General features: G+C 44.0%; 1 protein-coding gene across 2 annotated transcripts in view; it reads left to right on the forward strand.

Annotated features, from left to right (window-relative positions):
* The window catches only part of LOC127453875 (granulocyte colony-stimulating factor receptor-like), a 65,887-nt gene that overhangs the window by 10,826 nt on the left and 42,406 nt on the right, over positions 1 to 12,655 (forward strand). For both annotated transcript variants that reach the window (XM_051720620.1, XM_051720621.1), the window contains exons 2-3: positions 6,691 to 6,757; positions 8,583 to 8,885. In XM_051720620.1, the coding sequence (XP_051576580.1) occupies positions 6,697 to 6,757; positions 8,583 to 8,885 (364 nt within the window). In that variant the 5' untranslated portion in view covers positions 6,691 to 6,696. The remainder of the gene's footprint in view (positions 1 to 6,690; positions 6,758 to 8,582; positions 8,886 to 12,655) is intronic.

Below are 12,655 nucleotides of genomic sequence, written 5' to 3' on the forward strand. Positions count from 1 at the left end.
TCCAAAGCAGACACAGAGCTACTCCGAGCATCTGAAGCTCTGCGTGTGGTCCAAATAGATGCGCAGGGCGTGAACTGGACACAGCAACGACAAGGCCGGGTCTTCCTCCTCTGAAGGGAGCGCTTGCAGGTTCACCACCTGGTCTCAAAAGGGAGTGGTGGGAACTTTGGGAACATAACCGGGCCGGGGTCTCAAGATCATGTGAGAGTGTGCCGGCCCGAACTCCAGGCATTCGCTGGTGACAGAGAGCACCTGTAGGTCCCCACCCTCTTGATGGAAGTGAGTGCCACCAGACACAGCTCCAGCCCTTCCTGTAGGAAAGACAGCACAGACCCGACCACGCACCTCTGTGGGTCTTCCCCATGAGAAGAACACCAGTTCACGAAGAGATGCCATTTCAAGGCATACAGCCGCCACGTAGAGGGGGCTCTGGCCTGAGTGATCATATTTACCACCGCTGGCGGAAGATTCGCTAGGTCTTTCACGTCCCATCCAGGAACCAGACGTGGAGATTCCAGAGGTCTGGCCATGGGTGCCGGAGTGTGCCCTGCCCCTGATTGAGAAGGTTCTGCCTCAGGGGAATGCCAGGGAGGGGCTACTGCCAGGAGCATCAGGTCTGAGAACCATGTCCGGTTGAGCCAGTACGGCGCAACGAACAGGACTTGCTGCCCATCCTCCCTGACTCTGCACAGTGTCTGTGCAATGAGGCTCACTGGATGAAACGCATACTTGCGTAGCCCGAGGCCATCTGTGCGCCAGGACATCCATGCCGAGGGGAGCCTCGGACAGGGAGTACCAAAGGGGGCAGTGAGAGGACTTTCGGGATGTGAACAATGTCTACCTGCGAACAGGTCTACCTGCGCCTCCCCGAATCTCTCCCAAATCAGCTGGACTACGTGGGGGTGGAGTCTCCACTCCCCACGGAGCATTACCTACCGTGAGAGCGTGTTCGCTGCACGGTTGAGGACGCCTGGAAGGTGAATGGCTCGCAGAGACTTCAACATCTGCTGACTCCAAAGGAGGAGGCGGTGGGCGAGTTGCAACATGCGACGTGAGCGTACACCGCCTTGGCGGTTTATGTACGCCACGGTCGCTGTGTTGTTGGTCTGAATCAACAGCTGAAGCCTCCACAGGGCCAGTGATACTGCCAGCAGTATGTGCCATTGGAGTCGGAACCCTGTTCAGAGCCCTGATACTGCTTGCCCATTGCACACGGCACCCCAGCCCGAGTTCAATGTGTCTGTCGTGACCATGACGTGCCTTGAGACCTGCTCTAAGGAACGCCCGCCCATAGAAATGTGAGGTCTGTCCAAGGGCTGAAAGTCTTACGGCACTGTGGCATGATAGTTACATATGCATCAACCCGAGGGGGAGAACCACCGCCGAGGATGCCATATGCCCCAGGAGCCTCTGAAATTGTTTCACTGGTGCCACTACCTTCTGCCTGAAGCTTTTCAGGCAGGTCAGCACTGACTGTGCACGCTCGGTCGTGAGACGTGCCGTGAGAGTGACCGAGTCTAACTCCATACCGAGAAAAGAGATGCACTGCACAGGGGAGAGCTTGCTCTTCTCCCAGTTGACCTGAAGCCCAAGTCGGTCGAGGTGCTGAAGCACAAGGTCCCTGTGCGCACACAATAGATCACGCGAGTGAGCTAGGATTAGCCAGTCGTCGAGATAATTGAGTATGCGTATGCCCTTCTCCCTTAACGGGGCCAGGGCAGCCTCTGCGACCTTGGTAAAGATGCGAGGGGATAGGGACAGACCGAAGGGGAGGACCTTGTACTGGTATGCTCGTCCCTCGAAGGCAAACCGAAGAAAGGGTCTGTGTCGATACGTGAAATTACGTGTCCTTCAGGGCGATGGCTGCAAACCAATCCTGATGTCGTACTGATGCCAGGCTGCACTTCTGCATTAACATCCTGAATGGGAGCCTCTGTAAGGCCCTGTTCAAGGCACGCAGGTCCAATATTGGGTGCGACCCTCCCCCTCTCTTGGGCGCAATAAAATACAGGCTGTAAAAGCCTTTGTGTAACTCAGCTACGGAGGCACCCTCCCCACACCAGTGGAGAGGATGCCACTGAACCTGGGCAGGTGTCTGGCGAATTGGATCACGTAGCAGAGGTGAATCATCCTGACGAGCCACCACGAGGGGCTGGAGAGCTCTAGCCAGGCCTCCAGACTCCGTGCCAGTGGCACCAAGGGGACGACTGGATTTATCGTGCCCAGGAAGGGTGGTTCGCGGCAAGGCAGAGCAGGCGCCCCACTTGGAAGACAACCCAGGGGGGACGTGCTGCTCCGCAAGCCTGCAACGGAGGCCGGTGGCTGGGGCAGGTGCGTGGCCCCGGAGACTAGCATACTTACCTGTTCACCAGCCATCTCTCGACGGAGAAGAGGGAACGCGATGTACTCCCATCCGACTGGTTGTCTTGTGCTTGGCTGTTGTGAGCGCGATGACCCAGGGAATGAGGAAACTGCTCTTTTATTGATCATGTGGGTGCCGAGGCCCAGAGGGCACCCGGTGATGTTATACTCACCATACACTGACCCAGGGGCGATGGTGGGGCTGGTAGGTTCACCCTGGCCAGACCAGTCGGAGTCAGATGTCTCATCCCTGGGTCGCCTGTGTCAGGGCCTCCTCGATGCCCGTCTGGAGTTCTTGGGGGCCTGCTGATGGGCGGGTGGAGCCGCCTTCCTACTGGAGGATTTTCTTCTCAAAGACCGCCGTACGGGCTCCGATGGTACGGGAGCTGGGGCCGGTGCCACAGGAGGACAGCCCTAGCGAGAGGCAGATGGGGCATGGGACATTGGAGGCCTGAAGGCGGCCGAGTCGCGGCGCGGCAAGATATGTTTGATCGCCTCCGTTTGCTTCCTCACCGTCGAGAACTAAAGAACAATGAGAACATGACCCCTCCACGAAAGCTGCCTCGGCGTGCTGGCACCTCAAGCACTCGAGACAGATCTCATGGTAATCCGGAGGGGAGAGATAACAGCCACAATGGCGAACGGTCCAGTAACAGTCCAGTAGCACAAAGGCGAAAGTCTTTTTTGTAATTAACATTTTTTATTGATTCAAAAAGAAAGCACAACAGAGAAAAACACAACATATATACACAGAATCAACATTTAACTTTTAACACTCATTAATATCCCTCCCCAAACACCAACCCCACCCTACCCAAAGAACACCCCTGTTGTCACATAAAATAATACACACACACAAACAATAAAATAAAAAATAAAAATATATAAAAAATAAAATATATAATAAATATACATAATTAAACTAAACATCTCCCTCCTCATCCCTTCCTATAGAGTCCTCCAAAACTGCCAAATACCTACCCCACTTCCTGAAAAATAATTCCTAATGCCCCAGCCTTCCATCTATCATCCTCTCATCTCGGCACACCACTCTGGAAATGGTGGCGCTCCGTCTGACTTCCATCCCCTTACAAAAATTTGTCTACTGATTATCACGCTAGTCAGAACCCAATTTTTTATATATTTGTGACCTGAATTTATAACTTCCCCATTGCCCAAAATGGAAAGTCTGGGGCAAAGTAAAATTTGAGTGTCCAGAATGTCACGCAAATAATTCTGAATCTTTAACCAAAAATCTTGGATCTTAACGCATCCCCAAAAAACATGGGCTATGTCTCCAACTTCTGATTGGCATCGCCAGCATGTGGGTGTGTCTTTAAGACCAAGCCTGTATAATCTAGAGGGGGTCCAATAAAATCTTTGTAAAATCTTAAATTGCATAAGGTGAACCCTTGCATCTGTAGATGCAGACTTGACATTTTTCAGAATCTTAGTCCACACTCCATCCTCCAATACCAAATTCAAATCTTTCTCCCATAATTTCTTAATAGAAGTTAAAATTCCATACCCCATACTCTGAATTAACAGGGAGTAGTACACTGATGCCTCATGACCTTTTCCAAAAGCCGCAATCCCCTCTCCCAAAGCATCTGCCTCCTCAGGGGGGTGTGTGCTACTCCCAAAAATAGTACAAAGCAGGTGGTGTAAATACCTATAAAACTGAGATCTGGGGATCCCAAAATGTTGGACCAAGTTTTCAAACGATCTTAACACACCACTTTCATATAGGACACCGAGTGTAGCAACCCCCCTGACAATCCACTCTGGCCAGCAGAAAGGGGACTTGCCAATACACAATCTTGGGTTCTGCCATATGCTCGAGGCAACATTTAAATAAGTGTCCAATTTAAACAATCTGGACACTTTAGTCCATACTGAGTGTAAATGCGAAATAACGGGGTGTAACTTAACTTTTCCAATTAGTTTGATAGAGATGCTTTGTAATGGCGAAATAGGGGCAAGAACTGCCTGTTCAATAACAAACCAGGGAGGGGCTATTTCAGGTGGAAGTGACCAATGAGCCAAATGTCTGAGACTGAACACATAGTAATAAAACAAAATCTTTGGTAGTCCTAGCCCACCTTTGTCAATCAGCCTATGTAACTTACTAAAATGCAATCTGGGACATTTACCATTCCAAATGAAGGACTTCACTATGCTATCAAATTGCTTGAAATAAGAGAGGGGGACATCTACAGGTAGGGACTGTAGCAGGTAGTTAAATTTTGGAATAAAATTCATTTTAATAACATTAACCTTCCCAATCATCGATAAATGTAATGAAGCCCACCTGCCCACATCGCTCGAAAACCTTTTTATTAAAGGGTCAAAATTAACACTAACTAAATCACACAAATTTGCTGGGAATAAAATCCCAAATACTTTATGCCCTGTTTGGGCCACTGGAAGGCGCCCGGCTGGAAAGCCATTACTGGACAGTACGCTTTCAGAGCCAAAGCTTCGGATTTAGACCAATTAACTTTGTATCCTGAGAATTTAGAAAAGGAATTAATAATTCTGTTGAGGCAAGGCATAGATCTAGTAGGTTCAGAGACAAATAATAAAATATCATCTGCGTAAAGCAGAAGTTTATGCGCCACACCTCCCGCCACCACCCCTGGAAAATCATCCTCCTTTCTTATCGCGGCTGCTAATGGTTCCAGGGCAAGACAGAACAATAATGGGGAAAGAGGGCAGCCCTGCCGAGTTCCCCTATCCAAAGCAAAATAATCTGAAATTAATCCATTTGTTTGTACCGCTGCTACAGGGTGTCTATAAAGTAACTTAATCCATCCAATAAAAGTATTTCTGAACCCATACATTTCCAAAACCTTAAAAAGATAATCCCATTCTACCATATCAAACACCTTTTCGGCGTCAAGTGAGATGGCAGCGACCGGAGACTGATCATTCAACACTGACCACATAATATTGATGAGATGCCTGATGTTATCAGAAGAGCTATGGCCCTGAATAAACCCCACCTGATCTATATGTATAAGAGATGTCGTAATATTTTTACATCTAGTTGGATCAGGGAGATTGGACGGTAACTTTTACACTCACTTGGATCTTTGTCTTTTTTAAGAATCAGACTGATCCGTGCTTGTGTCATGGTTGGCGGAAGCTTTCCGTTCTTTAATGATTCAGTATAAACTTCTAACAAAAGTGGAGCCAGCGTAAGCGTTGGTGACAGGGACGAACACACATTCGTTCGTCTCCGAAGAAAAAATCTGAATGAGTGATTTACGCCATTTCCTTTTATACCCGTATGTCCAGGGCGTATGAGTGGCATGCAAATTCCACTTGCCAATTCTCACTGGCCTTTTCTATTTTAAGCAAAGGTGATTGGGGATCTCAAAATCGAACTCCTAGTGTCACTACATCGACACAACGTCGAGTGAGTGACAGACAGGGAACCCATTTTTTTAGTGTTGTTGACATTTCACTTTTTGCTTGACACCTCCTGCCTCCAGAATAATGTTGTTATACATGTACAGACAAATGAAAATTCTGTTTCATGCAGATATTAATATCAGAAATACCAGGAGAAACCAAAGTTAACAATATATTCCACAGTTAATGTAGCCAATCAGTTCAGCTTCATCTAATAAGAAAAAAAGAATAAAAGAATATTTGTTTAAATAATAGTTGTATAATAATAATAATAATAATAATATTAATAATTATTATTATTATTATTATTATTAGGCTATTATTATGAAAAGGCATATTTTATTAATAGAAATTATAATTGTAAAAGTAACATTTATAAATGAGCATTTCATTTAGCTTTGACCCACTTCCGGTTTAAGCCCCGCCCACAGCCGGTTCTGTCCGAATACAGAGACAGATAAATACAGATAATGGCTTCACTGCACACCCCTAAATGTCATTTCTACATGACTTTAAGAGGATTTGGAGTTTTAACTTGGTTTTCTTCATCAGTAATTACATTTAAAAATGGTTGAATGATCAGACTTTGATTTTATTTAGAAATGTAAGACAGCAATTAAACTTAAGTTTTAAACTTTAGTTGGCTAAAAAAAAAAAAAAATTTAGAGTGTGGTATTATTAAAAGTCTATTTAATATACATATATATATACATATATATATATATATATATATATATATATATATATATATATATATATATATATATATATATATGTTTTATTGTTTTATTTGTCTTCCTTTCTTTTTTGTAATTTTTAAGTCTTGTCTTGGCTGTGAAAAACTGAATGCTTTGTCATTTAAAGATGTTACACCTCTGAAACCATGTCGAAATATAACGTTTTTTCTTTCAGTAAAACATGGCTTCAGTCTGGCTTGTATTGGTTGTCCTATGGATACATATGATTGCCTTGATTAAAGGTAAAATACCTTTTATCTTTACACCTTTTACAATCACATGATATTGAAATAATTTTTCATTGTTATCACATTCATTCATGTTTTAAATATATTGTTTTTTAACTATAAAAACATCTACAAAATGCATCTACAACAATATTCAACATTTCTTATCATTCATGTTTTAAAGATATAAAATTGTGAAAACATCTTGTAATCTCAAATATGGATCAAATACATAACACTTAGATCATTTGTTGAGTCTCCAGTTGGTTAGAACTGTTCATGTTTTTGTTTTTGTTTTGTTTTTTTGTCATGTGAAACTCCCCACCTATTTTGACACACTGTAGGTTTGTGTAGGAGGATGTTGTCGGGAAAATGTAATGCAATGCTGTTTCACAACACTTAGGGAGTGGACTGTGGTAGCTGACTTATAAGTGAATTCAGGGAGAGAAAATAAGACTTAAATAATATGACATGATACAAAACTGTTGATGTTACCATTAAGGCTGTCAGTTTAACACAGAAATTTAGTCCAGTTAATTCTAAATAATAATAATAATAATAATGTGATAAACAATAACACCTGCCCCCTGACCCATACATTAATACTGTTATAAGGAATTTCCATTCAATCTGAGACATTCAAGTTGGAAATATGAACAAAGAAATTGTTTTTTGCGAATTGCAGTTAGCGCAGCCCCACCTGACAATATGCCTCACCAAACCACACATACTGAGAGCAGACAGCACAGAATGACTAAGGAACCTTTCATACAGGAGGCACGGCCAAAGAAGTCCATCTGACGAATGTGTACATAAACCAACAATTACAAAATAGTGCAGATGGGATACAAAAACAGGTCCTGTGTGAACGGCTCCTAAGACAGTTTGTCAAGCATGACTGTTGGCCAGTAATAGTGTTATGTTCAATGATATGGGAATAAAATAAATTAATTAAAGACTTTTAAAACAACTTTTTGTAATGCCTATTCCATGATTCACCTGTCTGCCACAATAATGCAATGTCTTAAAGGGATAGTTCACCCAAAAATGAAAATTCTCTTATCATTTACTCACATTCATGCCATTCCAGATGTGTATGACTTTCTTTCTTCTGCAGAACACAATTGAAGATTTTTAGGAGAATATCTCAGCTCTTTTGGTCCATACAATCCAAGTGAATTTTGAAGCTCCAAAAAGCACATAAAGGCAGTGTAAAAGTAATCCATTACACTCCAGTGGTTAAATCCATGTCTTCAGAAGCAATATGATATATGAAACAGAAATAGATCGATATTTAAGACAATTTTTGCTAGAAATTCTTCTCTCTGCCCAGTAGGGGCATATGCATGAAGAATATGAATCACCAAAAACACAAGAAGAAGAATGTGAAAGTGACATTTAAAATGGAGATTTTCTGAGCAGGGAGGAGAATTTATAGTAATAATTGACTAAATTATTGATCTGTTTCTCACCCACACTTATCAAATCGCTTCAAAATTTTGGCACCCATTCACTTGCATTGTATGGACCAACAGAGCTGAGATATTCTTCTAAAAATCTTAACTTGTGTTCTGCTGAAGAAAGAAAGTCATAAATATCCGGGATGGCATAAGGGTGAGTAAATGATGAGAAAATGTTCTTTTTTTTTTTTTTTTTGGGTGATTCATTCCTTTAAATTATATTCATTCTGTGATTTATAATATCTATATAATATGCAAATATTGAAATATGCACTAAATTTGATGACTACATTTTGCATTTCATGTAATTAATTGGATTGCAATTTTTAATTGATTGACAGCCCTAGTTACCTTCCTTAAAATAATTTTTTCTCCCACAGTGGTTGAAGCATCTTCATGTGCTGAGGTATACACTCCAGCATCAAAACTGCCTGTCGGCTCGCCCATATCAGTGCGCTGCCACATTAAAGATGACTGCCAGTTCACCAAACGCTCAGACGTGTGGCGTGTGAAGTGGGAACTTAACAGCCAGTCCCTCCATAGTAATCTCTCTTACCAGGAGAGTAATGGAAAATATGGTGTACGCATCCCCAACTTCACAGATACAAGGGCAGCTGTCGCTTGCTGTGTTTGTGACGAGGACAAATGCTATGTAGTCGGTGAAGTGATCGTCGACTTGGGATGTAAGGCTGATTTTCAATGATGATTAATTACTAACTAAATTACTAATGAACAAAGTTCAGCAATGCAGCTCTATGTGGCGTAAGCTGATAGGTTCTTTGAGCTTGTTATCTTTTAGCCAATTGGCTTGCTCACATGTCACATTAAAGGTGCACAAGTGGCTTGGATGCAGCATCATTTAAAATCAACAGTTTTCAGTTTCAGATGCCATTGTAGAAATATCCACAGTCAGCCATGATTACTTTAATCAACGAGTGAAAATGTCAAATAACAGGATGGTTACTGAGATTAAGCGAGTAGTACTCGGCTGGTCATGTGATTCTAACATGGCAGCCCCCATGTTCGGACCCTCTCCATGTAGAATAAAACAGCTTTTAGAATGTTACTGATATGACTGGAGTCTTCATTTTAATGTGAGTGCTCATGATTTCCTACATATATTGCAAAATTACGATTCATGTCTTTAGGAGTTAAACTTTTTTAATGAGGAAAAAATTACTGAGTGCACCAATCGGCTTGTATGAATCAAAATCAAATCAAAACAAATCACTTTTATTGTCACACAACCATATACACAAGTGCAATAGTGGGTGAAAGTCTTGGGTGCAGTTCCGAGCAACATAGCAGTCATGACAGTGATGAGACATATACTCATTACAATAAACATCAGATTTACACAACACAATTTACATATCTAATATACACATAATTACACAATAACAAATAGTAATATACAATGTACAGTATACAATACACACAATATAGAATACACATTATACAATAAAAATAGTATATATAAAATATACAGTAGGTTGTATTGTACTGTATTGACATTCAGGCTGTTGGTTGATAGTCAGTTGCCAGTGTGTTGTTAAGAGAGAATATAATTTATGACAGTACAGTGTGAGATAATACGATTAATAAAGTGCAGTGCTGATGTATATTGATCGTGAGAGATCAAGAGTTCAAAAGTCTGATTGCTTGGGAAGAAGCTGTCATGAAGTCGCTGGTGCAGGTCCTGATGCTGCGATACCGCCTGCCTGATGGTAGCAGTGAGAGCAGCCCATGGCTCGGGTGGCTGGAATCTCTGATGATCCTCTTAGCTTTTATCACACACCACCTGGTATATATGTCCTGGAGGGAGGGAAGCTCACCTCCAATGATGTGTCTGGCAGTTCGCACCACACTTTGCAGGGCTTTGCGGTTGTGGCCGGTGCTATTGCCATACCAGGCAGTGATAAAGCCAGTCAGGATGCTCTCTACAGTGCTGGTGTAGAACCGTGTGAGGATGTGGCAGTTCATTCCAAATTTCCTCAACCGTCTCAGGAAGAAGAGGCGCTGATGAGCCTTCTTCACAACAGCCTCAGTGTGGACGGACCATGTGAGTTCCTCAGTAATGTGGACATCGAGGAACTTGAAGCTGCTGACTCTCTCCACCGGTGCTCCATTGATGGTGATGGGGCTGTGTTCTCTGTCTTTTCTCTTGAAGTCCACCACAAGATCCTTTGTCTTGCTGACATTGAGGGAGAGGTTGTGCTCCTGACACCAGTGTGTCAGCATGTGCACCTCCTCTCTGTAGGCTGTTTCATCATTGTCAGTGATCAGACCTGCCACTGTCGTATCATCAGCAAACTTAATGATGGCATTGGAGCTATGTGTTGCCACACAGTCATGTGTGTACAGGCAATACAGGAGTGGGCTGAGAACACAGACCTGTGGGGCTCCAGTGTTGAGGGTCAGTGATGAGGAGATGTTGCTGCCTATTCTAACCACCTGGTGTCTGCTTGACAGGAAGTCCAGGATCCAGCTGCACAGCGAGCTGTTTAAGCCCAGAGCCCAGAGTTTCACATCAAGCTTGGAGGGCACTATGGTGTTGAATGCTGAGCTGTAGTCTACAAACAGCATTCTCAAATAAGTGTTCCTTTTTTCCAGGTGGGAGAGAGCAGTGTGTAGTGTAGATGCAATGGCATCATCAGTGGAGCGGTTGTTGCAGTAAGAAAACTGCAATGTTTCCAGTGAGGGAGGCAGCACAGAGCAGATGTAATCTCTGATTAGTCTCTCAAAGCATTTGCTGATGATGGGGGTCAGAGCAACTGGACGGCAGTTATTTAAGCAAGTGATTTTGGATTGCTTTGGTATGGGCACAATGGTGGACATTTTAAAGCATGTGGGGACCACAGACAAGGAGAGGGAAAGGTTGAAAATGTCCGTAAAAACACCAGCCAGTTGGTTCACGCACACTCTGATGACGCGGCCCAGAATGCCGTCTGGACCCGTGGCTTTACGGATATTCACCCATCGGAAGGATCGGGTTACATCCGCTACAGAGATGGAGAGTGAACTAACCTCTGTAGCTTCATACTCGAGAGCTCTTTCCGGGAGAGAGGCAGCGGTGTTCACGGCCGAGTTTTTATTGCCTTTGTAGTCCGTGATGATATGAATTCCCTGCCACATGCTTCTAGAGTTGGTGGTGTTAAACTGTCCTTCAGTCTTGTCCCTTTACTGGAGTTTGGCTGCTCTGATACTTTTGCGGAGTGCATAACTGGCTGTTTATTCTCCTCTGGAGTTCTGCGCATCAAGTGCCGCATGAACATTGCTATTTATCTATGGCTTCTGGTTGGGGTAGATCCGCTATCAGCGTAAACCTTGATGTCGTCATCAGAGGCTGACCATAACATCTCCCAGTCCGTGTGATCAAAACAGTCTTGTAACGTAGAATCTGATTGGTCCGACCAGCACTGGATCGTTCTGAGGGTGGGTGCTTCCTGTTTCAGTTTCTGCCTGTAAGCGGGCAGAAGCAGAATGGAAGAGTGGTCTGATTTGCCAAATGGTGGGCGGGGGAGGGATTTGTAGCCAACCCAGAAGGGAGAGTAGCAATGGTCCAAAACCCGGTCCCCTCGTGTGTTGAAACTGATGTGTTGGTGGTATTTTGGTGCGATTGATTTGAAATTGACTTTGTTAAAGTCCCCGGTCACAATGAATGCGGCCTCAGGGTGCGCGGTTTCCTGCTCATACAGTTCCTAGTGTGCCTGGTCTGTGTCGGCTTGTGGCGGGATGTACACAGCAGTGATAATGACCGCTGTGAATTCCCTCGGTAGCCAGAATGGTCAACATAGAAGCATGAGAAATTCCAGATCAGGAGAGAAGAAAGACTTGATAGAATGTACGTTCCTCTGATCACACCAGGATTTGTTGATCATAAAACATACACCACCACCTCTGCTTTTACCTGAGAGGTATTTCGCTCTGTCCGCTCAGTGCATGGAGAACACCGCGGGTTCCATGACTGAATCTGGAATCTCAGCAGACATCCAAGTTTCCGTGAGGCAGATAATGCAGCAGTCCCTCACGCTCTCAGCTCGCAGAGCCATTTGCCAGTAGAATACTGGGTAGCGGGGGTCGATTTGTGCGACGTCTTACTCTGATGAGAACGCCGGCTCTCCTTCCCCTTTTCCTTCTGCATTTCCGCGGCCGGGCTGCCCAGATAAAGGGCTCCGCTGCCGTGTTTGTAAACAGCGGGTCTGCATTGAGGAATTTGAAGTCCGGTTTACAGTGTGCAATTGCAGAACCAATGTCCAAAAGTGTTTGTCTATCATAGACAGTAAGGCAGACAACATCCAAGACAAAAAACATAAGAATTGTAAACAAAACAAACAAAAAACTGCAATGTTGTGTCGGAACTCGCAACACAGCAGCTATACTCGGCGCCATCTTGAGTCCGGAAGTAATGAAGTAAGCTGATTGGTGCTTTGACATGTATTTGGGTAGCTAA

Source organism: Myxocyprinus asiaticus, chromosome 16 (assembly GCF_019703515.2).
Source record: "Myxocyprinus asiaticus isolate MX2 ecotype Aquarium Trade chromosome 16, UBuf_Myxa_2, whole genome shotgun sequence".
Lineage (NCBI taxonomy): Eukaryota > Metazoa > Chordata > Actinopteri > Cypriniformes > Catostomidae > Myxocyprinus > Myxocyprinus asiaticus.